The sequence below is a fragment of the Bos grunniens genome, chromosome 19 (assembly GCF_055505025.1).
Source record: "Bos grunniens cultivar Pamir isolate PY7600 chromosome 19, Bosgru_T2T1.0, whole genome shotgun sequence".
In the NCBI taxonomy this organism is placed as follows: Eukaryota; Metazoa; Chordata; class Mammalia; order Artiodactyla; family Bovidae; genus Bos; species Bos grunniens.
This window is the reverse complement of record NC_141183.1, coordinates 45241258-45269139: the sequence shown is the minus strand read 5'-3', so window position 1 is coordinate 45269139 and position 27882 is coordinate 45241258. Positions and strand designations below refer to the sequence as shown.

The window sequence follows — 27882 nt, the reverse complement described above, 5'->3', positions numbered from 1 at the left end:
GGCCATTTCCTTCGCGTGTCGTCGGTGAGAGGAGCTCTGGTCGGTTGTGGAGTTCGGCTATCATGGCGGAAGTAATTCAGGAACGTGTAGAGGATCGACTTCCCGAATTACAACAGCTGGAGCGCACTGGACTCTTCAGTCATGCGGAGATCAAGTGAGAGAGCGGAGCTGGGGCGGGCAGAGGGGAGGCGGGGGCGGATATAGGGGGCCGTTGGGTTGATTTTTTTCTAATATGGCGGAAGGCCGTTTACAGATTTTGACGTTATCTAGAATTAATTCCTCATTCATTGCTAGGGGATCCGTCTTTTTACCCTGCAAACAGTATGTTTTTTCGTAGACCCGAGTTTTGAGGCTATAAAGGTGATAAAACCAGGACCCCTACCGGTCAACAGCTAGCAGCATCCCTGACACAGTAGCGGGGGGCGGAGGGGGAGTCAGACAAGTGAGACCTTTTTTTTCACGGTACAATGTGCTGTAAGTTGGTTGTAGCCGAGTGTACGGTCTAGTGCTGTGTGCCTAGGGGTATGTGGGAGTGCTCCGTCGCGTCTCACTCTGCGACCCGCTAGGTTCCTCAGTTCATGGAGTTTTACAGGCAAGAATACTGGAGTGGGTCGCCATTTCCTACTTCAAGGCATATTCCCGACCCAGGGATTGAACCCCCGTCTCTTGCGTCTCTTTACCACTGGACCGTGGGAGCCCACGAATGATAATTTTTTCTAAGAAGACTGGACTTTGGGGATCATTTAATTCAGTTTCATGTTTTACCCTAGGGGTTAGCGAACCACGACCAGCATGTAGTTATTCATTAGTTTGTTAAAATTTAGTTTAATAGTTTTTAATAGCTTTCTGTGACTTTTTTCATTTTACAGTGACTGCAAATGTAGTACTGTGACTACGGGAACCTTTAACATTTGTTAATGAAACAACATATTGTTAATTTTTTAATAACTGTTTAGTAAATGTTATTGTTATCATTAAATAGAGTCGATTTTTGGTCTTGCATATCTTGCCTTAAATTCTAATATACTCATGTTCATTTCTTAAATACAGCGAGTCTTCCTGAATAAGCCCTTTGTAGTTAAAACGGGTAGAGACAATCCAGGTTTTTTTTTTTTAACTGCTTGTTGAGAATTCAGAAACAAGAGGAATTTAGGAAAGAAATTTGTTTATTATTTAAACTGAAGTGACCTGAATTTGGAAGAAAAGAAATCTTTGCTGGTGATTTTCATGAAAGTTTTAAAGTACATCTTCATGCTCTTGAGACTGCATAAGTCCTGAAACTAATAAGTATTGTATATCAACTATGCCTTGATAATAAAGAATACAGAAGCGATTGTATAAGAGAATATTTGCTTAATGAAGGATAATTATTTGGGAATTATATGTTTTAAATATATTGAAAATAGACTTTTAAAATTCTAAAGTCTTTTATTTAATTTCTGCGTACATCAAGTGTTACATTTTAAGTGGCTTTCTCCTCAGGGCAATCATTAGGAAGGCTTTAGAACTGGAATACAGAATACAGCGAAGAAGTCTTTTAAAGGATGACTTTATCAGATATGTTCAGGTGAGTAATTTTATTACTTCTGAATCCCCTCACAAATTTAAAATCAGTTATAGAATAGTTAGCTTGGTGTCAGTTTCCTTTGAACTTCTGGAACTGATGGTGAGTAGAAAGGCAGTTTTTGAACAGGAATAGAGGTGATTTGGGAATAGCATTGCTCTGCTAAGGCTTTGGTCCTTGGAAAACAACTTTCTTTTATTCTGTAGGGTTAGTACATCAGAGACTCCAAAAAACCAGTGTGTTAGGATTTCAGCAAGAGAATTGATTGATAATGTCTTATGGGGAAAAATAAAGGAGTGTGAGTTTGATGCTAGCAGGTGGTTAGAAAGTTAATTTTAGGTACTCGTAGTGTGTTTATTTAGAAAGGGGTTAGGTTTGCTACAAGATACTTCAGTCCTGAGAATGAATAGAAGAATTGAGTGAAGATAAAATGTATATGCTAGATCAGTTTTCAGTTTGGTGAGAATAATCTGTTGGAGGACAAATTCAGGATTCAGAAACAACCCAGTAATGAGATGTTGTTAAGTCTTACATTTTAAGACTGATAAACATTATAAGAGTAAAGGGTCTAAAGCTTAGATTAAAAAAAAAAACCTAGTGAATGAATAATATATGACTAAGAATGATACCTGGCTAAGAATCTTGTATTTGAAAGGTCCTAAGATTTAATAGAATTGGAAAAGACGCTGATGCTGGGAGGAGGGATTGGGGGCAGGAGGAGAAGGGGACGACAGAAGATGAGATGGCTGGATGGCATCACTGACTCGACGGACGTGAGTCTGAGTGAACTCCGGGAGTTGGTGATGGACAGGGAGGCCTGGCGTGCTGCGATTCACGGGGTCACAAAGAGTCAGACACAACTGAGCTACTGAACTGAACTGAAGGTTTAATAGAATAGCAAGGAGAGATAAGAAAGCCTTCTTAAGTGATCAGTGCAAAGAAGTAGAGGAAAACAATAGAATGGGAAAGACTAGATATCTCTTGAAGGAAAATAGAGATACCAAGGGAACATTTCACGCTAAGATGGGCACAATAAAGGACAGAAATGGTATGGACCTAACAGAAGTAGAAGATATTAAGAAGAGGTGGCAAGAATACACAGAACTATACAAAAAAGATTTTCATGACCCAGATGACCACGATGGTGTGATCACTCACCTAGAACCAGGCATCCTATATATAGTGTGAAGTCAAGTGGGCCTTAGGAAGCATCACTACAAACAAAGCTAGTGGAGGTGATGGAATTCCAGCTAAGCTATTCCATACCTTAAAAGATGGTGCTGTTATAGTGCTGCACTCAATATGCCAGCAAACTTGGAAAAGTCAGCAGTGGCCACAAGACTGGAAAAGGTTAGTTTTCATTTTCAGCCCAAAGAAAGGCAATGCCTAAGAATGCTCAAACTTACCACACGGTTGCACTCATCTCACAAGCTAGCAAAGTAATGCTCAAAATTCTTCAAGCTAGGCTTTAGCAGTACATGAACCAAGAACTTCCAGATGTTCAAGCTGGATTTAGAAAAGGCAGAGGAACCGGAGATCAAATTGCCAACATCTGCTGGATGATAGAAAAAGCAAGGGAATTTTAGAAAGACATCTACTTCTGCTTCATTGACTATGCTAAAGCCTTTGTGTGGATCACAACATACTGGAAAATTCTGAAAGAGATAGGAATACCAGACCACCTTACCTGCCTCTTAAGAAACCTGTATGCAGGTCAAGAAGCAACAGAGCCAGACACGGAACAATGGACTGGTTCCAAATTGGGATAGGAGTTTGTCAAGGTTGTGTATTGTCATCTGCTTATTTAACTTATATGCAGAGTAGATCATGCAAAATGCTGGGCTGGATTCAGCAGAAATTAGATCCCTTCCTGTTGAATAGCTAAATGTGCTGGGAAAACTTTAAATCTTCTAAAAATAATGAATGACTTTAGGTTGGAAAGAGTTTCTTTTTTATTTTTGTTTTGGTAAAATTTTGTTTTTATTATTTCTTTTAAACACCAGAAACATCTTGTATTGCAGTATAGCCGATTAGCAGTGTTGTGATAATTTCAGGTGAACAGGGAAAGGACTCAGCCATACATACATATACATGTATTCATTCTCCCCCAGGCAGGCACATAACATTGAGCAGAGTTCCATTTGCTATACAATAGGTTTTTGTTGATTATCTATTTTAAATACAGTAGTGTGTACCTGACCTTCCCTCTGGCAACTATGAGTCTGTTCTGAGTCTCTTTCTGTTTGGTGAGTTCATTCATTTGTGTCTTTTTTTTTTTTAGATTCCACATATAAGGGATGTATATTTCTCCTTCTCAGGAAAGGTTTCTTACTTAAATTGAAGTGTAGTTGATTTACTATGCTGTGTTTATTTCTGGTGGATAGCAAAGTTATTTGGCTATTCATACATACATATGTGTGTGTGTATATACATATATAATCATTTTCATATTCTCTTCCATTATGGGTTATCGCATGATATTGATTATAGTTCCCTGTGCTATATATAGTAGGACCTTGTTGCTTATATATTTTATCTACAGTAGTGTGTATCTTCGGAGAAGGCAGTGGCACCCCACTCTAGTACTCTTGCCTGGAAAATCCCATGGATGGAGGAACCTGGAAGGCTGCAGTCCATGGGGTCACTAAGAGTCGGACACGACTGGGCGACTTCACTTTCATGCATTGGAGAAGGAAGTGGCAACCCACTCCAGTGTTCTTGCCTGGAGAATCCCAGGGACGGGGGAGCCTGGTGGGCTGCCGTCTATGGCATCGCACAGAGTCGGACACGACTGAAGTGATTTAGCAGTAGCAGCAGTGTGTATCTTGGAGAAGGCAATGGCACCCCACTCCAGTACTCTTGCCTAGAAAATCCCATGGATGGAGGAGCCTGGTAGGCTGCAGTTCATGGGGTCGCTAGAGTCGGACACGACTGAGCGACTTCACTTTCACTTTTCACTTTGATGCATTGGAGAAGGACATGGCAACCCACTCCAGTGTTCTTGCCTGGAGAATCCCAGGGACAGGGGAGCCTGGTGGGCTGCCGTCTATGGGGTTGCACAGAGTCGGGCATGACTGAAGCGACTTAGCAGCAGCAGTGTGTATCTGCTAATCCCAAATTTCTAATTCATCCCTTTCCCACTCCATTTCCCCTTTGGTAAACTACGTTTGTTTTCTAAGTCTCTGAGTCTGTTTTATTAATGAGTTCGTTTGTGTCATGTTTTAGAGTCCACATATAAGTGATATCATATGGTGTTTGTCTTTCTGACTTATTTCACTTAGTATAATAGTCTCTAGGTCTGTCCCATTTTGCTGCAAATGGCCTTACTTCATTCTTTTTTTATGAGTGAGTTGTGAGCACAAACCATGAAAGAGAAGACCAATTTATTTATGTTAAAGGTAAAAATTTCTATGCAAAAAGGGAAAGATAAATATTGTAAAAAGACAAGCCACAAAATGAGATAAAATATTTGTAGTACATATAGTGAGAATCTAGAATAAGTAAAGAACTAAAAATCAAGAAGAAATGACGAGTGGAAAGAAAATGAAAACAGGAGAGCTAGGAACATGCAGTTCATAAAGGGGAAGCATCAGTCATTGGTAAGCTTAGGAAAAGATGCTCGCCTTTTTAGTAATCAGGTAAATATTGATTAAAATCAGGGGGCACTACTGCTTTACAGCATCATATTTACAGATATCTTAAAGGCTGACATTATTAGTATATAGTTTTTCCCACCACTTTGAAGAGCAATTTGACACTATCTCAGAAAGTCGGAAATGCATGTATTCTGTCACCCAGTGGTTTCATTCATTCATACAGTGTATATTGAGGGCCTGTTAAGTACATGGCACTATCCAGTCCATTGGGGGTACAAAAATAAATTAAGCAGACAAAAATCGTTGCCTTTGGGAGCTTACATGTTCATAGTAAGGTTCTTGGATGTATCTACAAGACCTGTTCAAGAATATTAATCTCAACTTTTTGTAATAGAAAAATTGGAAACAAATACTATCACAGGAGAAAGGATAGGTAAATTGCTCGTTCCTATAATGAAATACTATACAGCAGTTAAAATGAATGTACTTGAATTCCATGTGACAACAAGGATATATCTAAAGTCACAATGTTGAGTAAAATAATGGAGTGATGGGTTCAGTATGATACCATTTACATAAAGTTTAAAAGCATTTAAGACTGTAATAGTTTGAAGTCATGCTTGTGCATGAAAAACAACTGAGTCAAGATAGTCATTCCTTCTGGTGAAGAAGAGTAGAATCAGACATGGTTCATAGGGGGCTTTGCCTTTATTCAAAATGTTTTATTTCTAAAAATATCTTGAAGCAAATAGAGTAAAATGTAGGCTTTGATGTAACTGTGTGGTAGCTGTATGAGTGTTCTGTATGTTTGAAATATTTTTTTTTTAAATGAAGCATGACATCTTGTAAAGTTCTATGCTTTCTCTTTCTAGTATCCCCCCACCGCCCCCCGCCCCCGGTAGTTTTCAAGCTTAGAGAGGAATTATGCATTAGTGGTTTTTGGAGAGTCATAGAGGTTCTCAGGGGTCCTTTAGAAGTAAGGGTAGGGAGAGCCAATTAGGGACTGTGTTTCAACTAGTACAACCCTGTTTATCTGCTTTATTTGCTTGTACATCGGCTAAAATATTTAAATGGTTGATTTACTGAAAGTTGGCACACACTTGTAGACTAGGTTAGATTGATAAAGTAAATCATAAGTCTTACAGCTTTAGTAATACGCATTGTTTTATCTAAGATACTTGTATGCTTATGTATGTGTGAGTTTTATAGATGTAAGGTGCATTTTCAGGGAATGCTAGATACTTACTGTAAATTAGGTTTCTTGATAGGAAGTTATCTTCTGTTTTATGCTCTTGATTTTTATTTACTTTATAGTTTTAACGAAGTGCATTGCCTCTAAATAAAAGGTTATAATATTTCTTGTTTTCTTTTTTATGTGTGTTTTTCTTTCACAGTATGAAATTCATCTTTTGGATCTGATCGAGAAAAGGAGAGCTGTAAGTAGATTTTCTGAAAGTTGGAAAAAATATAGTATTAATATGACTCTAGAACTTGGGTTTGGGAAGCAGTTGGCACTGATAATTGTGTGGTGGTGTGCTCATAATGATATTTTTTAACTACTTGCTTTCTCTGTCAGTACTGTTTAAAGATCAAGTGGGAATGCTGGTTTGGATAAGTGGGATTAAGCTGAGGCTTTTTTTTTAATGTCCTTTTTCAGCGCGTTGGATATACATTTAAGAAGGATGAGATTGAGGATCCTATAATACATCGGATACAGAGTGTCTTCCGACGTGCGTCAATTAAGTGGAAAGTAAGTGTTCAGTGTGTCCTTAACTGTAAGAGATGTGAGGATTTGTATTATATGCATTATGACTTGGATGCTCAAATGTGCGGTTGTGGATTCTTATGGGTATCTTGATACTTATTCTAGTGATAGATCATTACTTGAAACCATATATCAACCATTAAGAAAATTGATTGCATTACCTTATTTTTTGAGGATGAGGCTGAAAACAGTGGATTTCATACATATTTAAGGACCATAAAATTATCTGAGATATGTTTGGTTATGTCTCTAAGTAAAATACTGTGAAGACTTGAGGTGGAAGAAAAGGTGAGAGTGGTGTTCAGTTGCTAAGTGGTGTCTGACTTTGCAACCCCACACCAGGCTTCCCTCTCCTTCACTATCTCCCAGAGTTTGTCCGTTGAGTTGATGATGCCATCGAACCATCTCATCCTGTTGCCCCCTTCTCCTCCTGCCCTCAGTCTTTGCCAGCATCAGGGTCTTTTCCAGTGAGTAGGCTCTTTGCGTCATGTGGCCAAAGTATTGGAGTTTCACCTTCAGCATCAGTCCTTCCAATGAATATTCAGGGTTGATTTCCTTTAGGATGGACTGGTTTGATCTTGAGAGTAGGGGCAGCAGCTCAGTAACTTGGTTTTTCTTCAAGTTTGGTTCTGGGACCAGGATATATTATCTGGGAAGTACTCTGGATTCTTGGGAATGACAAATTTCAGTTTGCGGCCCCTGATTGAGACCATTTCAGAAGTGCATTAAAAAAAATATTTTCTTGGCTGTGATGCATAGCATGTGGGATCTTAGTTCCCCAGCCAGCAATTAAACCTGTGCCCCTTGCATTGCAAGCATGGAGTCTTAACCACTGGAGTGCCAGGCAAATCCCTCAAAAGTGCATCAAACAAATTGGATAGATTTTTGTCTTAGAGCATGGGAGGCGGCGGTAGGGGGAGGCAGTTATGGTTAAGAGATCTAAAGCCTGGGTGTGTGACAGCTTAATAGGCTGAGGGATGTGGTATATAACACATTGGAGTTTCCGACATCTTCCTCTGTTGCAAACAAAATTAATGAATGCAAGAGTGGTGTATTGTATATAAAATTTCAAATTTAGGTAGCTTACTACATTGCTTTTCTTGCAGGATGATGTTCGACTTTGGCTGTCTTTTATAGCCTTTTGTAGGAAGTGGGTGAGTATTGGGCAGCCCTGTCTCGCTCTCTTTTTCCTTTTGGTTAGCCTGCATGTTAAACCTCATACTTGACTGCTGAACTGTTTTCTCCAAAGACATAGGAGGGGTTAACAAACAGGAAGAGAACTGAAGAATGTGGAATTTCAGTGTAACATTTGCATGTCTGAATGACTATATAGATGGCTTCTATATCAGTTAAAAGGCAAATGACTTTTATGTATTAAAGTTGAAAACATTTTTTAGATAATGTAAAATGTTTATCTGTAGTTGTTTAGGTAGAAGAAAGCTCTGAGTGAATCTTTGTTTATATCTCCCTAGCAATAACAGATCTTGCCTCATTGGATTTTTTTTTTTTTTGCCTCATTGGATTTTACAGGGGATTACAGTACAGTACAGATACTTAGAGGTTCATATCAATGCCTTTGCTGTGCAGGAAGTAGAATTGTTTTTTTTTCTTTAATAGGCTTCCAACGTTCACCTTAGCAAGATATTTTCTTCCTTGTTGGCCTTTCATTCAAACAAGCCAGGTATGGTGATATCCTCCTTAGTTCTTTATCTACCTTTTTTTGTGGACTCAAGCCATTTTGGGATTTATTTTGCTTTATAAACCTGAAAGAATTATTTTCAGGACCTGAGCATAGCATCTTGGCCTCAGCAGTTTTTATTCCTGAATTAGCTGCCTTTTTAGTTCATCACTGCCTGCTGTATACTAGTAACCATGCTAGGTACTGTATCTGTGGGCAAGAAGGACTGCAGTTCTTTTTAACTGATAGTGGAACTCCTCAGTGCTTTGAGGGGTATTCTGTTTGGAGGCACTCAAATCTGAGAATTTCAGAAACTTAAAGGGGAAAATATGAATACAGATTTTTACTAGGGTTATTCCTGGATGGCTCAGTGGTAAAGAATCCACCTGCCGAGCAGGTGATTTGGGTTCGATCCCTGGGTTGGGAAGATCCCCACGGAGAAGGAAATGGCAGCCCATTCCAGTATTCTTGTCTGGAAAATTGCATGGGCAGAGGAGCCTGGCAGGTTCCAGTCCGTGGGATTACGAGTTGGATATGCCTTAGTGACTAAGCAGCAGCAGTGGCACTAGCACAGGGTGGGTATTCAGGAAGAAAACCTCTTGTGAACACCGGTGTTTTACAGTGGGTGCTTCAGTGTCTCTTCTCTAGTATTAGGTTTACACTACACAAGACTCAGAATAGGCTGCATTTGGCACCAGTTAATTCAGAAGGATCCAGCAGGAAGGCAGTAGTGCTCTCAGCAGCCTGGAGGTTTGTCTCAGATAAGAGGGCATGAGAGCACATGAGTGGGCAGAGGAGAGAAGACCCCTGGAGGCATGTAGCTTCCAGGTATTGTATATATGAATTGTGCTCAGTTTCAAGAGTCACATGCTCAAGAAAGTGCAAAGCAGTGGCTCTACACCATTCAGAGTTCTCCTAATACAGACGTAGTTACCAACCATGGGCCATTTTTACCAAAAGCAGTCTTCTCTGGTAATAGCTGATTCTATGAAGTCTCTAGGAGAGAGCTAGAATGTTAAGGTTAATTTCTCATGTAGAAGGGTAAAGGTTTTTTCTTTTAAAGCCTTTATTCCGAGTAGGGACAGTAGAAAAAATTTTAAATTATGAGTCATTTGAAAGAAATCATTAATATTTAAATAATTTTTCCTTTAAATGAAAAATCATTTAAATAGACAAAAGAGCAAAATACTATATTTCATTGGCTCTAAGATGCACAATTTTTCCCAGCCTTTTTAACACTTAAAATTTGTATGTGACTTAAAAATGAGATGATTGACCTTGGATCTGATGAAATAAAGTAATGGGCACATTACTAAGCACCTACAGATGTTCACATTTACTACTTTGGTTCAGAACACTTTTGTTTTAGATAAAGCAGTAGTACTTTATAGATAACTGTTAGAAACTCCCTATCTCCATCCCCTTCTTCTTGATTGTCAAGGTTAAAAAAAGTTGGGTATCAAAACGGGAGCCTTGGTCTTTTCATATTTGACTTGATTACTTCATTGAAATGAAGTTGGATGTCTTCCACTTACAGGTTTGTGGATTTTGGCGGCCAAATGGGAACTGGAAGACCGCTTTTCTTCAGAAAGTGCAAGACAGTTATTTCTTCGGGCTCTGCGCTTTCACCCACGTTGCCCGAAACTTTATGAAGAAGTGAGTGTGTGTGCACATAAGATGAGAGTAATGGCTCTGTTAGGTCCTCTGGAGAAAACATGTATGCTTCATTAAGTTAAGGCTTTGATTTATGGAGGCTCGGGATAAGTAGGGGAGCTGCAGGGGAAAAGGGGCCAAAAGAGTATTTCTTGGCCAGTAATAGGTGTTTACCTTGTTCCTCTTCCAGATCTTTAGTGAGAGATGGAGACTCCTACCTTCCCATTATGGTGGGAGGGATAGGGAGCTGAACCTTACTTTTCTTTAGTTGAGGTTTAAGGTTCATTTTTATACTTTTGTACATATGTGTATATGCATTCGTTCATTGACTCTCCCCTCCCATTGTCTCCTCCCCTCCACTTCTTCCTCCCCTCCTCTCCCTTCCTGCTTCTTTTGCTCTTTTTTCTGTAAAACCTGGCATGGCCAAAACTAAAAGAGCAAAAAACCATACCTTGTCAATGTCAGCTAGTTTCATAACAAGATAAAATATAATTGTCTCTCAACACTTCCTCAGATCTGTTACTTACGAGTAAGAAGTGTCATATATTTCTAACTAAAAAATTATTTTCAAAGATTATTAGTCTGTTATTTCCCATTTGTGCAGTACTTTAGGATGGAGCTGATGCATGCTGAAAAATTGAGGAAGGAAAAGCAAGAGTTTGAAAAAGCCAACATGGATGTGGTAAGATCCTAATATACTGTAACTCGTTAATAAGATAGAGTGTTTTGAGTCTGCTTAGGAGTAAAAAGAAAGTCTTTGGGAGCACTGTTCGTGACCTGCTGGTCTGCCTGTGGCTGGCGGGTTCCATTCCGGTGCCATAGCAGCTCCAGCACCACGTGACTGACTGCCTGGAGGCTCTCGGTTTAAGGTCTTGGAGACAAAGTGGGATAAAAAGAAAATCTTTATAGAGTGTTGGTTTTTTTTTTTTTTTTTTCTTTTTTAAAATTTATTTGTTGGCTGCACTGGGCCTTTGTTGCTTCGTGGGGGCTTTCTCAGGTTGTGGTGAGCGGGAGGTACTCTAGTTGTATATGCGTCCTAGAGTGTACAGGCTTTAGTAGTTGTAGCACGTGGGCTCAGTTCTCCAAGGCATGTGGAATCTCTCTGGACCAGGAATCGAACCCATGCCCTCTGCATTGGCATGCGGATTCTTAACCACTGGACTATCCAGGAAGTCCTAGAATGTATTTTTCATTCCAGCTTAATATTTGGAAACTTTTAATGTCCTGCATTGACTTAAAAGTGGAATTTTGTGCTTTTAAAACAAACATTTGGACTCATTGGCATGGCCTTTGAAATTATTACTGATGGAATGGCCAAAAACTATTCTTTATGATCTCATTCAGTGATATGTTAATGGTTCTTAGGAGCTCAAGAAAGGTGGTGAAATGTATGATCCCTAGCCTTCTTTCTTTTCCTATTCATGTAATTTTTTTACCTGACAGAGTGAGTTTAAAGAAATAAGTTTGAGAATGTTAGAGCTGAAAAAGGAACTTCGCTATCATCTGTTACGGTGGTTTCCAGCTCTGAACTTTTTTAACTAGCTAAAATTTTACACAGAAGAGTCAACAAAACATGTAAAACCTGACCTATTCAGGGCTAGATGGAGACCTAGGGCCTTAAGCCGTGTGATCTTGCCACCACTCCAGGAGCCTGGGGACACAGTTGTAAGATCAAAGGTCTTGTTCATGCTGCACATTTGACAACTGAGGGAAACTGGCCTAGAGAGAGGTGTGATTTGCCAGAGGGTGTGATTTGTGTCATGCGTGATTGCTGTCATGTGGCACAGTTAGTCTAGATTGTTAATTTCCACCCTAGTGCTTTTCCTACTTGCCAGCACCATATGTTGTTTAACATCCCACTCTTTAGGGGAATCTCGAGCATGCTGAAGAAATCCTTACGGGCGAGTTGGCACGGATCATCTATAAGAATTCTACAAGTGTAATTAAAAGTAGGTATCTTTTGAAAACTTATTTATGGTGGGAAAATGAACCATTCTATTTATAATGAGGAAGACCTTTAGCCTGTTCTGAAAATTTCTGTTGGAATGTGTAAAACTCATGATTGTGGGAAATAGTGTCCTATTTATTTAAGAAAATGTAGATTTCCCCTTGGATTATAACCATGTCTAAGTTTTTGAGTACCTAAATCATGTGGGGAGTTGAAAAGAAGTAGATGATTTAATTAAGTTCCTTTCTGCCCTAAGACACTTAGAATAAAAGTTAAAAGTACTTACTGAATACTCAGATATTAACAAAGACTATGTGTAGTGGGACTGTTATTTTCTTCCCTATTTTCTCTTACTTCCCATTTTATAATACAAAACTAACGCTAGTACTTCGAGAAAGCACTCCTTTAAGAGTCTGACTCCACTCCCCTGCTTTTAAAATTTTAGGTGCAAAATTTCATGTGTCACTGCTTTCGATTGCACGGCTGTTCGACTTTGCCAAAGATCTGCAAAGAGAAATTTACAATGAGTAAGTAAAGTAGTGGAAAGGTGAATAGGTCTGTTTTGATCTTGGGGTAACGATTTAAGTTGGATATTTAGAGAAGGGGACGGAAGATACCATATAAAATCCTTGGGGAGAAAGCTGTTTCTGGACTACTACATCACAGTACATAAATGCATTTTTAAACAATATTTATTTGGCTGTACCAGGCCTTAGTTGTGGCATGGGGATCTAGTTCCCTGACCAAAGATTGAACCCAGACCTCCTGCATTTGGAGCATGGAGTCTTAACCACTGGACTGCCAGGGTAGTCCCTGAAAAATGTATGCTTGGAGAAGTTGTTTTGACTCACTTACTGGCTTTCTGTTCAGTAAGAAATCTATCCTACAGCTTATGTAAAAATCTGTATTCCTGCCTTCCTGACCTGTTTTTTGTCCTTAAGATGAGAGTGAGTGAATGTTTATAGTTCAGTGCTACAGGTAATCAGACATTATTGTTTTAATGTCTGGTTGAAGAATTATTTGCAGCCTACCTTGTGGGTCCTTCATCCTTGGGAAGACTCTTACATTCATAGGAGATAAGATAGAACTTGGATCTGTTTGCTCTGTGGATACCTTTAGGTTTTTGGTAGAGGATTAGACTCCTATTAGAGAAAACCCAGAGCCTGGTTATGAGAAGGTTGTCCTGGGCTCGAGAACCAGGCATCTTGTTACACATATCTGCCTTTGACATCTAATTTGTAAGTTAATATTTATGAATGAGACAGTCTGCAGTTGACAAGTGTGGATGCTTGTTAATGGATGGACCGTTCTCATCCATTGATATTTACGTAGTGAGGGTGAAGACATCTGGAGAGCCTGTTGGGAAAGGACTCCTGTGATGAGGGAATTGATAAAGGAGTGTTCTCGGTACATTTTCAGAGCATTGGGACTCTCTCTGTTCTGATAGTCTGAATCAGTTACATGTCCTAGGTTGATAATCAGTATTTTTTAGCCTTAAGGCTCTGCACGCAGATGACCCTGTCACTTGGGACTATGTGGCCCGGCAAGAACTAGTGATTGAATCACAGCCAGTAGAAGAGCTGCCTGCAGCCAAACAAGCCAAAGCGAAGGAGGTGGGCCGCCGGGAGGAGAGGTGCTGTGCTGTGTACGAGGAGGCGGTAAAAACTGTGCCCACAGGTGAGCTTCCCCAGGCCCTGTGCGTCAAGGAGCGATGGTGTTCCTGAGTGGGAACCTGGAGCTTCATTCTCAGGAGCAGAATCAGTTCTGGAACCTCTGTGTGGTAGCTTACAGTGTGCCTGGCTGGTTTTCCACTTCTTTCTTTTTTTATGACCTCCCCCGAGAGCTGTGGCATTTGTTCATTTAATTGGGGAAATAAATTATACTTCAGTGCAGTCGGTCTGTCGTGTCCGACTCTCTGTGACCTCATGGACTGCAGCACGCCAGGCTTCCCTGTCCATCACCAACTCCTGGAGCTTGCTCAAACTCATGTCTATTGACTCGGTGATGCCATCCAACCATCTCATCCTCTGTTGTCCCCGTCTCCTCCCACCTTCAATCTTTTCCAGCATCAGGGTCTTTTCCAGTGAGTCGGTTCTTCACATCAGGTGGCCAAAGCATTGGATTTTCAGCTTCAGCATCAGTCCTTCCAATGAATATTGAGGACTGATTTCCTTTAGGATGGACTGGTTGGATCTCCTAGCTGTCCAAGGGACTCTGAAGAGTCTTCTCCAACACCACAGTTCAGAAGCATCACTTCGGTGCTCAGCTTTTTTTATAGTCTAACTTTCGTATCTGCATGACTGCTGGAAAAACCATAGCTTTGACTAGCAAAGTAATATCTCTGCTTCTTAATATCCTGTCTACGTTGGTTATAGCTTTTCTTCCAAGAAGCATGCGTCTTTTAATTTCATGGCTACAATCACCATCTGTAGTGATTTTGGAGCTCCAGAAAATAGTCTGTCACTGTTTTCATTGTTTCCCCATCTATTTGCCATGAAGTGATGGGACCAGATGCCATGTTCTTAAGTTTTCTGAATGTTGAGTTTTAAGCCAACTTTTTCACTTTCCTCTTTAACTTTCATCAAGAGGCTCTTGAGTTGTTCTCCTAACGTAAGTGTGGTATCATCTGCATACCTGCGGTTATTGATATTTCTCCTGGCAGTCTTGATTCCAGCTTGTGCTTCATCCAGCCCAGCATTTCTCATGATGTACTCTGCATATAAGTTAAATAAGCAGGGTGACATATACAACCTTGACGTACGCCTTTCACCACTTGGAACCAGTCTGTTGTTCCATGTCTGGTTCTAACTGTTGCTTGACCTGCTTACAGATTTCTCAGGAGGCTGGTCAGGTGGTCTGGTAGTCCCATCTCTTGAAGAATTTTCCATTTTGTTGTGATCCACAGTCAAAAGCTTTGGCATATTAAATAAAGCAGAAGTAGATGTTTTTCTCAAACTCGCTTGCTTTTTGGTGAGCAAGTTGGCAATTTGATCTCTGGTTTCTCTGCCTTTTCTAAATCCAGCTTGAACATCTGGAAGTTCATGGTTCACATACTGCTGAAGCCTGGCTTATAGAATTCTGAGCATTACTTTGCTAGCGTGTGAGATGAGTGCAGTTGTGCGGTAGTTTGAGCATTCTTTGGCATTGCCTTTCTTTGGGATTGGAATGAAAACTAACCTTTTCCAGTTCTGTGGCCACTGCTGAGTTTTCCAAATGTGCTGGCATATTGAGTGCAGCACTTGGCACAGCATCATCTTTTAGGATTTGAAATAGCTCAACTGGAATTCCATCACCTCCACTAGCTTTGTTCATAGTGATACATCTTAAGGCCCACTTGACTTTGCATTCCAGGATGTCTGGTTCTAAGTGAGTGATTACACCATCGTGGTTATCTGGGTCCTGAAGGTCTTTTTTTGTATAGTTTTTCAGTGTATTCCATTGCCACCTCTTCTTAATATCTTCTGCTTCTGTTAGGTCCATACCATTTCTGTCCTTTATTGTGCTCATCTTTGCATGAAATGTTCCCTTGGTAGCTCTGATTTTCTTGAAGAGATCTCTAGTCTTTGCCATTCTGTTGTTTTCCTCTGTTTGTCTGAGGTTGTTGATATTTCTCCCTGCAATCTTGAGTCTAGCTTGTGCTTCATCCAGCTGGACGTTTCACATGATACACTCTGCATATAAGTTAAATAAGCAGCGTGACAATATACAGCCTTGACGTACTCCCCATTTGGAACTATATTGTTCCATGTCCGGTTCTAACTTGCTTCTTGACCTGCATACAGATTTCTCAGGAGGCAGGTCAGGTGGTCTGGTATTCCCATCTCTTGAAGAATTTTCCACAGTTCATTGTGATCCACATGGTCAAAGGCTTTAGCGACCCCGTGGACTATACAGTCCGTGGAATTTTCCAGGCCAGAATACTGGAGTGGATATCTGTTCTCTTCTCCAGGGGATCTTCCCAACCCAGGGATCGAACTCAGGTCTCCCGCATTGCAGGTGGATTCGTTACCAGCTGAGCCACAAGGGAAGCCCAAGAATAGTGGAGTGGGTACCCTATCCCTTTTCCAGCAAATCTTCCCGACCCAGGAATCGAACCAGGATGTCCTGCATTGTAGGCAGATTCTTTACCAACTGAGCTATCAGGGAAGCCCAAATTATACTGAGGAAATGATATTTTAGAAGATTGCTTAATCATCATTCCTTGATTATTTCCTGTTACAGATTTACTTCACAATTTTGTAATATTGGGAAAAGTAGCGGGTACCTGACATGGATAGGCTTTTGTTTTTTTTCAAGGCTTTTAATGTTTATATTTCTGTCACTTCTCAGTTGTTTTGCCCTCAGTATTTGAGATATTTGATAGACTGTAATCACAATAATTTCTTTTTTTTCCACTTCAGACTCTTCCTCAGAGGAATTTTTCCTGAGATGATGTGAGGACTGTTAGACTAAAAAAAGTGCTGGTGGTCTGATTAACATAAGCTTTGACTTTTTCAGAGGCTATGTGGAAGTGTTACATGAACTTCTGCATGGAGAGGTTTACTAAGAAGACAAGCAGTCGCCTCCTCAGAAAGAAGGTATTGACTTTTAAGTGGTTAAAGTGGCTGACTAGACAGTGTATTCTTTTTTTCATATATATACACACACACACACACTTTTTTTTTTTTTGGCGGGGCGTGAAGTGCTGCATGGCACGTGGGGATCTTAGTTCTCCAACTAGGGATCTTACCCATGCCTCCTGCATTGAAAGCATAGAGTCTTAACCATTGGACCACCAGGGAAGTTCCAGAAAGTGTTTTCTAAAAGAAGAACATGGGCACAGCTTCTTGGGGTCTGGGAGTTTCCAAGAAGGTCATGCCTTAAGCACCTTTTCCTGACTTGAAAGGTCTGAGTCAGCTGCTTTGCTCTAGTTCTGGCCACCATATTAGGGGGCGCTCTCTCACTGGGCTGTTGTTGGTGCAGCTGCCCAAATCCTTTAATCGTAAGTGAAACCACCTCAGCCCCTTCTCTGAATTCTCAGAAGTAAAACTGCTTCTGTTCCTGCCAGAGGCCAAAGGCCCCTGCTAGGATCTTTGTAATGAACTGAAAAGATTTTTTTGATTTCAGAGGCTGGAAAGAACCATGGTTGCATTCTGGAAGGCACATGAGCTCAAACTTTTACCAGAACTCCAGTACAGGCAGTTGGTAAGGACACATTCATGCGGATTACATGTACTTCATTCTGGTTGGTTCATGCTTGTATAGTGTATTTTAATATATATGGTTTTATAACTAAGCACATTTGGAAGATTGGCATGGTACATGTAGAGAGTTTATTATTTGGTTTTCAGTATTTGGTGTGGGCCAGAAATGAAATCTGTACCAGTAAAGTGAGGAATGTTTTTTAATACATAGTGGAAAACACTCAAGAGTCATACTTGGGTGTATTTTGTCTGTCTGTCTGTTCATGTTTTCCTGAACCTATGCTTGGCTCAGAGTAACCGTTGGTACAATAAAGACAGATGTGTCCCAGTGTTTTAAAGTTGACATTTTAGTAAGAAGCACATTAACCCATCCTTATGTTCTGAAGTGGGTAAAGATTATATAGAGACCAGAATAATAGTGGGATTATTACTAATAGTAGTGTGGGAATAACACAGGTCTAGTCTGGATTTTGCCACGAAATAGGCAAACCGCTTAACCCTTCTGAGACTGTTGACTTGATTTTAGAGTGATAGTGATCCTTGTTTTTGCCACCTCATAAAACTGTTGGGAGCATTACATGAGACTGTGAATGTTAATGTATTTAAATACTTTTGTAGGGGAAGAAAGGACAAAAATCTGTATTTATTGAATACCATTTATTTGTACAATTCTTTTTATACAGCGTACGTAGTTTTTACATAACTGCCATTAATGTTTTGCTATTTTGTGTTCTGCTGTTTTCACGTTAATATTTCTTCTGTACTTTTTACATGGATCTACATAAGCAACATGTTAGTAGTGTATCATGTTATACCATGACTGGGGTGCCCTTCGTCCATTAGAGCATCTTAGCTGTGAAGAGTCCCCTATCTGGATGAGTTCAGATGCCCTGTTTGAGCTGTTATTGAATACTGGCGAGACAGTCCCACCCTGTATGTTTGTTCAGCTGGATGCGTCTTGGAGTGCCTTGGTAGTCCTGTAGTTTTGGCTGCACTGTGTTTCATGTGGGATCTTAGTTCTCCATCCAGGGATTGACCCTGCATCTCCTGCATTGGGTCATGGAGTCTTAACCACTGGACCACCAGGGCAGGCCTGCTCTGGTCATTTCAGACATCTTTTCTTCTTTACATTTCTGGCAGTAACCCTTCCAAGCCTCCCTGCTTGTCACTGGTTTGGTGACCTTGCCTTTTGTGGGAGTCCTTCACTGCACTACCTCTTAACTTCAAATGCTTGGTTGATTCTGCACCCATCCTTTCTCCAGATTATTCTCCACAGAATGATCTTTTATTTTTTTTATTTATTTATTTTTTTTAGAATGATCTTTTAAAATTGATTATCAGGTTATTCTGTGGCTTCCCATTGTCCTTTCTGAGGAATTTCCAGTCTCTCCAGTTTACATCCCAGCCCTCCAGTCATTCTGTGCTTCGATTTCCTTTTGGATCCAAAGTTTCTGTCATCCTTAGCCTCTTGCCCATGTCGGTGGGAGAGTCTTCTCTTTTCTTGGTGAACTCTGCTTACACCTCAATAATGCCTGATCTTCCTGAAGTCTTGGCATAGATGGGGCTTCCATTTGGTGAGCCCTTTCTAATCACTGCCAAAGACAGTGCTTTGTACTCCTATAGCATATGATTCTTTTCCTGTGATCATACATATCACATTGTCTCTAGTGCTAGACTGGAGGCACTGTGGGTGTTTGGGAACACACCTGACCTTCTCATTATTGAAGATTCAGTAATAATAATACACAATGTGCAGTTAACATGCTTGTTGAATGAATGGATTACATATGGCCATTTACTTACTACCTCACAATTTTAGAATAGTGGATTGGTTTTAGATTTTTCTGTCCCTGTTACAGTAGCGTGGACACAAGCATTTTTGAACAGATAAGATTTCCTCCTGTTTGTTTATTTCTTGGGTCATACTTGTTAAAGTAAAATTCCCCAAGTTTATGCATAAACACGCTCATGACTCTTCAGAGAAATGGTACAAGTTTATAGTATGCCAGGCTGTTGTTTGATTGAATGAGTTTGTTTCTTTACCACAACACAGATAGTAGTTCTGTCTTTACTGATTTTTATATTCTGTTCAGTGGGTGTGGGTTTTGTTGCAGTGAACTATATTATTAACAATTTAGCTTTCAATCTAAATTATTTAGGCCCTTTGCTTTTTGGCTCTTCCCGTTTTTACGATAGTCTTTGGGAATAGGAACAGGAGTGGAGGCGAAATTCCAATTAGATAACATAGATCTCAGCAGTGACTCTTGGATGACTCTTTGTCTTCTGCAGAGCAAGTTGTTGCTGCATCGCCAGTTGTTAAAGGAATCCCTGGAGGTGGCAGACGCTGGGGTGAAATTGTTCAAAAAATCAGTGGAGATGTGGCAGGTGAAGCTGGAGGCCCTGATTACGTCAGAGAGCCACGAGATGTCCAAGGGTTTTGAGCAAGCCTTTGAGTACCTGAAACCTCAGGTATGTGAGTTGGGTCTTTTGCATTTCGTTCTGTTTGGGACCTTTTCAGATTTCAGCCAAAGTGTGTTTGGAGTAGACTTGTCAGAGAAGAGCTGGCCTCAGAGTGCATTCATGGTGATGGTTGAATCAGGATCACAGGTGGAAGAATAACTTCCATTTACTAGTATGTTTCTACATCTTTATTTGAAAATAGACTAAATTATGTAAACTTTTCTACTTCTATTTATATATCTGATAAGTGAAAAGTATTAATAGAATATTATTTTCATGTGCTTCCAAAGCTGACCTTAAGTCCCATTTTAAACACATATATTTCTAAACTCGAAAGTTTATTTTAAAATTGAAAAAAAATTTTTAAAGAATAAGCTTTAAAGCTTTGTGGTGAATCTTTTATACTAGTAGGAAAAAAGCATTCTAGGGGTTAAAGTGGGGAGAAATCATAATTGTTTTCTTGCTTGTCTGTGTGAGCTGCTGGGACGTGAGTGACGTCCGGGCGGTTCAGCCTAGATGAGTTAGCACTTGTGTTGTAGTCCTGCACAGCAGACTCCAGATCGTACCTAGTGACCTTACGGATAGCTTGGGTGGAATTGTGGGCTGTTCAGTGCTTAACTAACAGATGATTGATGATAATAAGTTTAGGCAGTAGTCCCCAGGAGAGGGGAAGTAGAATTAAGAGAATAGTCTTACTTTGGGTGACTGAGTCCAAAGGCTCTCTCCGTTTTGGTGTACCATTCCTGCCAGGCACCAAGAGTTCCATGAGGACAGACTGGGAATGACTCCATATTTCACATTTTATTTCAAGGGGAACATATTTTTATAGTGACTAGTTTTCAGAGCTTGGTACTAAACTGTCATTTTCTAACTGTTTTATTGTGAGCAGATTTGCCTTCCATTGTGGCTTACTTGGGCCCAGTGGAGTGAAGATGCCGGAAAGCAAGAAGAAACTGAAGCAATCTATAAGGTACAGGCCCCCTGTCGTAAGTCTCATGTGTGGGTAATGCAAATAATTCTAGTTGGCTAGCTTTCAAAGGGTTTTTTCCTAAAGCACTGTTCATTCAGTGTGCTGGGATGGTTTTGGGAAATTTGTCTTGATACCTAGATGTCTCCTTATGTAGCTTGTTTCTTTTTTCTTTTAAATTTTAGAGAGCTATCTTTGGTCTCCCAGGAGCTGACTCAGTCCCTGTGAAGGAAATGTATCTGAATTGGGCTTATCGAAGTGGTGGTTACAAAAAGGCCAGAGATGTGTTTAAAAGGTACTTACAGACATGCGCAGCTGTCACTTGTCTCTCCACCCCATACTTAGCCCCTTGCACCCAGATTATACGTGAGGAATAAATCCAAGAGCCTTTTGGTTCATGCCCACTGTGACAAATTTTTTTAAAAAGAAAGGAGGAGGTAGGTAGCAAATAATTCATTATAATCCCATTATTAAGAGAAAAAACATCTTGAATCTTTTTAAAATTTGTCTTTCACCCCAATAAAAATTAAAGGGACTTCTCTGGTAGTCCCTTGCAATGTAGGGAATATGGGTTCAATCCCTGATTGGAGAAAAACATACAGAGCAGCTAAGCCTGCCCACTGCAACTGCTGAGCCCTTGCGCCACAACTAGAGTCCACACGCACAATGAAAGACCCCACATGATGCAACTAAGGCCTGGTGCAGCCAGATACATATTACAAAAAGTTCTTCTTTTAAATCTGTTTTCATATATCTGAGATTATACTATAATCACATGTGGTGTACCACTTTTTATTGATCAACCTTAGACTGGCTTTTTTCCTATCAGTAACAATTCTTTAACATTTATTAAAAATAACTTAGGGATATGCCATAATTTATTTGGCCACAGTAACTGCTTTGATGAACCCTGCTGCATAAATATTCTTTGTCCATATTGGAAATTACTTTCTCAGAATATATTCTTAGAAATGGGCTTACTGGTTTCCTTCAAAAAGACCTTGAAATGAAGGAGAGGGAACTTAAAACCCTAAAAGTGAGAAAGAAGAGAACAGAAAGAAAACTGGGTAGGCGTTTGGTGGTGGTGAAGAGTTCAGGCATTGGAGACTGGAAATGGTGAGTGGCTGGTGGTCAGGTCCAGTCCCCGCACTGAATCGCAGCCAGAACTGTATCAGACCACGTGCAGCGGGGCCCTGGCACAGTATTTATATTCACGGTTTGTAAGAGGCTTTCTGTCTCTGTGTAAGATAACAGTTCTCCCCTTCCTCTTTAGTTTACAGGAAAACCGTCCATTTTCAGTTGATTTTTTCAGGAAGATGATCCAGTTTGAGAAGGAGCAAGTAAGTGTCCTGTCTGTGCATTTCTCGTTGGGAAAATGGATTAGCACGTACTCATCTATGGCAGCATTTTGTTGTTTAAGAAGCTCTCATCATAATACAGTATAATTTCTGGTCCTTTTCTTCCAGCCCCTTTTCCATAGATGTGATTTTAGGAATGGTAGTCAAGCAAAGAAGAAAAGAAACCTGTCTTGAAACTAGACAACTCAGACGTCAGCTCATGTAGGAAGCCACTCCCTGCCTCCACAGTGCCCTGGTTGTCTCTTGTTTTGGGCTGTGAGGTAGAGAGAAGGCACGCATGACTGTGTCTGGTGTTTTTAACTGAACTTGTGAATGAGGAAAAACACAGGAAAATGTCAGTTAAAAAACACAACGTAAAAGTCCAAATTTATCTGTAATCCCATCACCAGTGACACAGCCAGCCGTATTTAGTTTTTTGTTGTTTGTTTAATCCTTTATTTACCTATGCAGTTTTGTACTGTTTTATTTCTGACGTGATATATGGAGTTTTTATTTTTTCCTTAACATTATTTTGTAAACATATTCTGTGTTTTCATGTGGGATCATTTTGAATGGTTGTCTTACTAAACCTGTAAGTTTTCTTAACCGTCCCATTATGTATAGGATATTTCCAGAATTTTGGTATTGAAAACAGTGCTGCAAGCGTTTTATTTGTATAGAGTTTTTCTTCCCCCATTTGAATTACTTTCTTGAGATAAATTTCTAGGATTGGAGAATACTGGCTTTTTTTATGGTTCTTTACATATTGCCAGATAGTTTTCTAAAAGTTATACTTATGGTGATAATCGCTGCATATATACATATATCATTATACCTGTTTTCTCCATCTCTTCTCCATGTGTCCAATTTTGTTTTCTCTTCTTTGGCATTTTGATTTGTGTTTATTGTTTTTCTATGAATTTTGAAAAATTGATAATGAGGTTAAATTATTATTTTCAAGGTTTTGACCCCTGTGTGGGTCAGTGATTTGTTTTTGTTGTATAGGAGATAATCTAACATCGTAATTCATAGCCTGACTTTGGATTAATAACACAGTGGTCATGTATCTTGGACAAGTCACTTAATTTTAACCTTTGACATACTCACCTGTAAAGGAGGTCATAATACCTGTTTTGGGAGGATATACAAGGCCAGATGGAAGACTGAATGGAAAGGACTTTGCATAGTTACACATCTACTATGAGCCCTTCGTAAAGTGTGATTCTGTCTTTCATTCGTGTGTAAGACACGAAGTAAACTGGCTTTCTGTAAGATAGTACAGTCTCAGCAAAGAGAAATTGGAACGAAGACATTGTTATTTGACTACATAAAAAGATTTTTAAACTGAAGATGTTTATCTGCTTTGAAAACAAAACAAAGAGAAAATATTTAAAGTAGAGGTGAAGAATTAACACTTGTTGTAAAGGTAGTACTGGCAGAGAGTTCCCTGCTGGTCTAGTGTTTGGGACTCGGCTTTTAACGCTGTGGCTCAGGTTCAGTCCCTGGTCAGGGAATGGTCAGGGAACTGAAATCCCATAAGCTGAGTGGTGCTGCACTGCCCGCCCCCCACCCCCATGAGGTAGTGGCTACTCTGCTTGATGAATAATTCATCAGTATTTTAATTGAATCCTTACAATTGCTCTAAGAGATAATGTTACTGTTATCCTCATTTTTTGGGTGAGGAAACTTGAAGGTCAGAGGGTTCAAAAAACTTGCTAAAGTTCACGTAACTAGTATTTATATAGTGCCTTGATATAAACAATTTTTTAAGGTGAGTATGGCTAGTATGTGCTAGAGCCCATATATTCAAGGAAGAAATCCCTCACCATAGGGAGTAGAACCTTCCCCATTTATTTAAGTCCTGCAGGGTTTCACATATACTCTCCTGTGGAGCTGCCCTTGTTCCCTCAAGTGAGAATTGGTTTGGCTTTTTGCAAGCCACCAGAGCAAAGTGCTTTTGTCATTGTTTGACATTTGCTTCACTCTGCCACATAGTGCATTTGACTTTTCTCTGGATAAGTTCAGAGTCAGACTGTGTTCATTTAAACCCATCTTTCCTCTCCTTCAAATACCTAATAGACAGTAGTAGCAATATGTGTGGAATGAATTTGTGACATTACAAATTAGACTTTTGAGGCAAGATTGTCTGATTATTTATAGGAATCCTGTAAGATGGAGAACTTAAGAGAGTATTATGAAAGGGCTTTGAGAGAATTTGGAACTAATGATTCTGGTAAGTAAACTTCAGTTATTGACACACAAGCCTATTTGCGTGTGTGGTCTGTAACCTATCATTATGCTTAGAATTGTATTTCTTAACTATTTTTGGGTCATGGACCTCCTTGAGAATAAAACTTAGCATCCTTCCTTTGCCTCCTCCCTTATTTTGTATGTAAATAGTTGCAGACATAATTTTACTGCTGATTTCAAGTTTACAAGCCCAGAACGAAGCCCATGGATCTTCTATTAAGAACTCTGGATTAGAGGGAGATTTGCTTGGTTTGGTTCTTTTAAAAAATGTGATATTTGTAAGGAAAAGATTAAGGTAGTTCAGAACAAAATGGAGTGGGTACTATGTCAGAGGAGTGGTAATACTGATTGACAACGGTTGTCATGGGCTGTTGCCACATTGTCTTAACTTAAAGGACTTGTAAAACATACTTCTGGGTATAGGTATGTCATGTAAAGTCTGTTGACTTAGGAACTCAAAAAATTACACTTGACAGATGTTAAACTCAGATTTTAAATCATACATTAGGTTTTACAAGGTTTCAGCATGCTTTCCTGGTGAAATGAATGAGAACAGCATTTTTACTAACATTAAGCAAGTTTTATTCAGCATGTTGACAAGGTTCTAATAAACACATTGAGGTAAATTTCATGTTGAAAGAGACTCAGCAAAATCCTCCCTCAAAAATATATTTAGCATTTTTGAGTTTACGAGATAAATAGACTGTCATGATTAAAGTGATTAAAGTGAAGTTTTCTACTTAAAAACAAAAGGTTTTGATGTATCATACTAAAGAAGCTGAAAGTGAAAGTTGCTCAGTCGTGTCCTACTCTTCTTGAGCCCATAAAATTGTCTATGGGATTTTCCAGGCCAGGATGCTGGAGTGGGTAGGCGTTCCCTTCCAAAGAAAGAAGGGAAGAGAGGTATTACTTTACCTAGAAGCCACTCCCTTTTAAAGTAAGAAGCTGAGGTATTATTTCACATAGTTTTCTAGGAAAATAACTGCACAGAGTTGTTTCTTAGAAACCTTGCATTGAATTGATATTAAATAATTAAGTTGACCTAATAAAGCCTTGTCAGTTATCTCATTGTATGTTTGGATTCCCTTTAAAGATCTCTGGATGGATTACATCAAAGAAGAATTGAACCACCCGCTTGGTAGACCTGAGAACTGCGGACAGATCTATTGGCGAGCCATGAAAATGTTGCAGGGAGAGTCAGTAGAGCAGTTTATGGCTAAACATGCTTTGTATCAAGCCGGCCGTTTGTGAAAAGAGGAAGAGCACAGTCACCTTTGTGAAATAGTGCTATAAGCCCTCGGGGCAGATTTGTTTTATGCAGTCATCTGCAGTTTGCTGAAATGGTGTCTCGTTTTGAGGCCTGCTTTAATTTTGTTGACGTGTTAATCTTGAATTCCAGAAAAGGGAGCTGCTGTTCAATGGCCAGAAGCCAGTTGTTGAGGCCAGACCTATGGAGGTCCCAAATGTTTTTCAGAATACGTGGAAACGATGTAACTGATCTTGTTTTACTACACCTTGTCAGGCTTGAGTAGCTCTAATCTAGACCTCAGGTTCAGTTAAAATGGAGAGGAAAACACAGTTCTGTTTATTTTCTCCCTATGAAAGTATATGTGGTGTGCATTTAGTGTAAAAGTATGGAGGGGACAGAGTAATGTTGCAATTTTGTCATCTGGACTTAAACTCACTGGTATGATTTCCTTTGTTAGAATTGGATTTATACTGTTAGATCATTTATTCATTAGTTCATTGAGTCCCTGTCATGGGCAAGAAAGAAGACAAGCTTTTGGGATGGAAGTGGGGGTTAAAGGAATAGAGCTGATGTCCTGAGTTGGTTGAAGCAGCAGAATAGGATGCTAGGTATTAGGGGGAAAGTTGTCCTTTAAGAAGATTATAAGAAATTACAAACGTGTTTTTGTCTCTGGGACTGATCCCAGAGACAAATTTTGTTGACGTGTTAATCTTGAATTCCAGAAAAGAGAGCTGCTGTTTAATGGCCAGAAGCCAGTTGTTGAGGCCAGACCTATGGAGGTCCCAAATGTTTTTCAGAATACTTGGAAACGATGTAACTGATCTTGTTTTACTACACCTTGTCAGGCTTGAGTAGCTCTAATCTAGACCTCAGGTTCAGTTAAAATGGAGAGGAAAACACAGTTCTGTTTATTTTCTCCTTATAAAAGTATATGTGGTGTGCATTTAGTGTAAAAGAATGGAGGGGACAGAGTAATGTTGCAGTCTTGTCATCTGGACTTAAACTCACTGGTATGATTTCCTTTGTTAGAATTGGATTTATACTGTTAGATCATTTATTCATTTGTTCATTGAGTCCCTGTCATGGACAAGAAAGAAGACAAGCTTTTGGGATGGAAGTGGGGGTTAAAGGAATAGAGCTGATGTCCTGAGTTGGTTGAAGCAGCAGAATAGGATGCTAGGTATTAGGGGGAAAGTTGTCCTTTAAGAAGATTTATAAGAAATTACAAAAGTGTTTTTGTCTCTGGGACTGATCTGGAGAGAAATGTTTGCACTGCAGAGACCCAGTAACAAGGAAAGGCAGGGGTAGGGAGGAGCTTAGAAAGAGAAGGGCTTCAGAGGCGAGGATGGAGGGTAGCTTACAGCAGAGATGGGCATTCTTGGAGCAAAAGAAGCAGTTGTTTGAGTTGTATATCCTTCAATGTAACATGATGTTACTGGGAGAAGCATTCAGTACAGTTTTACTTACAATGTTTCACTTAATATTATGTTGTTTTCCATGTTATTTCCATGTTATAAATAGCCTTGAAAACGTGAAATAAATCCATAGCATTCCATTGAATAGATGAGTCATGACTTATTTTTTATGAATCGCTTGTGGTTGGACCATGTGCCATTTTTTCTTCTAAGTGCTGTTGGTGAAGATTCTTAAAAATCTTGTTCACATCCCTGGAAGACTGACATCTGACGGTAGAATTTCTCTGTTTAAGGATATAATTATTTTAAAGAGTATTGATAAGTATTGCCAATTTGTAATGTATGAAAATACTTGGAAGCATTATGGGTATTCTATATATTTTTTACCATTTTAATAGGTGAAAAGTGATACATCCTTGTTTTAATGTGCATTTCTTTGATGTTACTATGTGTTAATGTGTTAGACTGTGTTACTGTGTTTTTCCTAGTTCTCTTTTCACGTTTGACTATTTTTTTAACTTTTTTTTTTTTTACTAATTTGTAAGTTTCTTATGTACCAAGAATAGTAATCTTTAGCTTGTGTTTTCTAACAGATAATTTGCTCCCAGCTCTTTGTGTGTGTGTGTGTGTGTGTGTGTGTGTGTGTAGTGTTTTTTGGTGTTCAGAGGTTTTGTATGTGTGCGTGTATGATATCTTTTGTTGAAAACCCCATCTCCTGCTCAGGACAACTCTGTTTACGCCAAGCAGTTAACTAAATTTTCCACAACACCATTTGTGGCCATTTTTCTTAATGTTGATTTTAATTTTGCCTTTCTTA

At 39.5% G+C, this 27882-nt stretch overlaps 1 protein-coding gene and 1 non-coding gene across 3 annotated transcripts; both read left to right on the top strand.

Moving 5' to 3' along the window:
* Positions 1-27210, top strand: UTP6 (UTP6 small subunit processome component). 2 transcript variants are annotated; one of them, XM_086360207.1, is made up of 19 exons: positions 1-154; positions 1483-1567; positions 6555-6596; positions 6818-6910; positions 8032-8079; positions 8543-8606; positions 10141-10259; positions 10861-10938; positions 12124-12205; positions 12650-12731; positions 13697-13881; positions 16702-16781; positions 17311-17388; positions 19677-19856; positions 20737-20817; positions 21000-21109; positions 22088-22154; positions 24312-24384; positions 25495-27210. In XM_086360207.1, exons 1-19 carry the CDS (start codon positions 63-65, stop codon positions 25650-25652), a joined length of 1797 nt encoding a protein of 598 aa, XP_086216333.1. In that variant the 5' UTR covers positions 1-62; the 3' UTR covers positions 25653-27210. The 2 variants fall into 2 exon arrangements, with proteins under 2 accessions (XP_086216333.1, XP_086216335.1); XM_086360209.1 differs by lacking the exons at positions 24312-24384; positions 25495-27210 and adding an exon at positions 22281-22890.
* LOC147352506 (small nucleolar RNA SNORA54) lies at positions 11018-11140 on the top strand. Its single transcript, XR_015148503.1, has one exon. It is a non-coding gene; the product is annotated as a small nucleolar RNA SNORA54 (small nucleolar RNA).
* Positions 27211-27882: the final 672 nt, after the last annotated feature.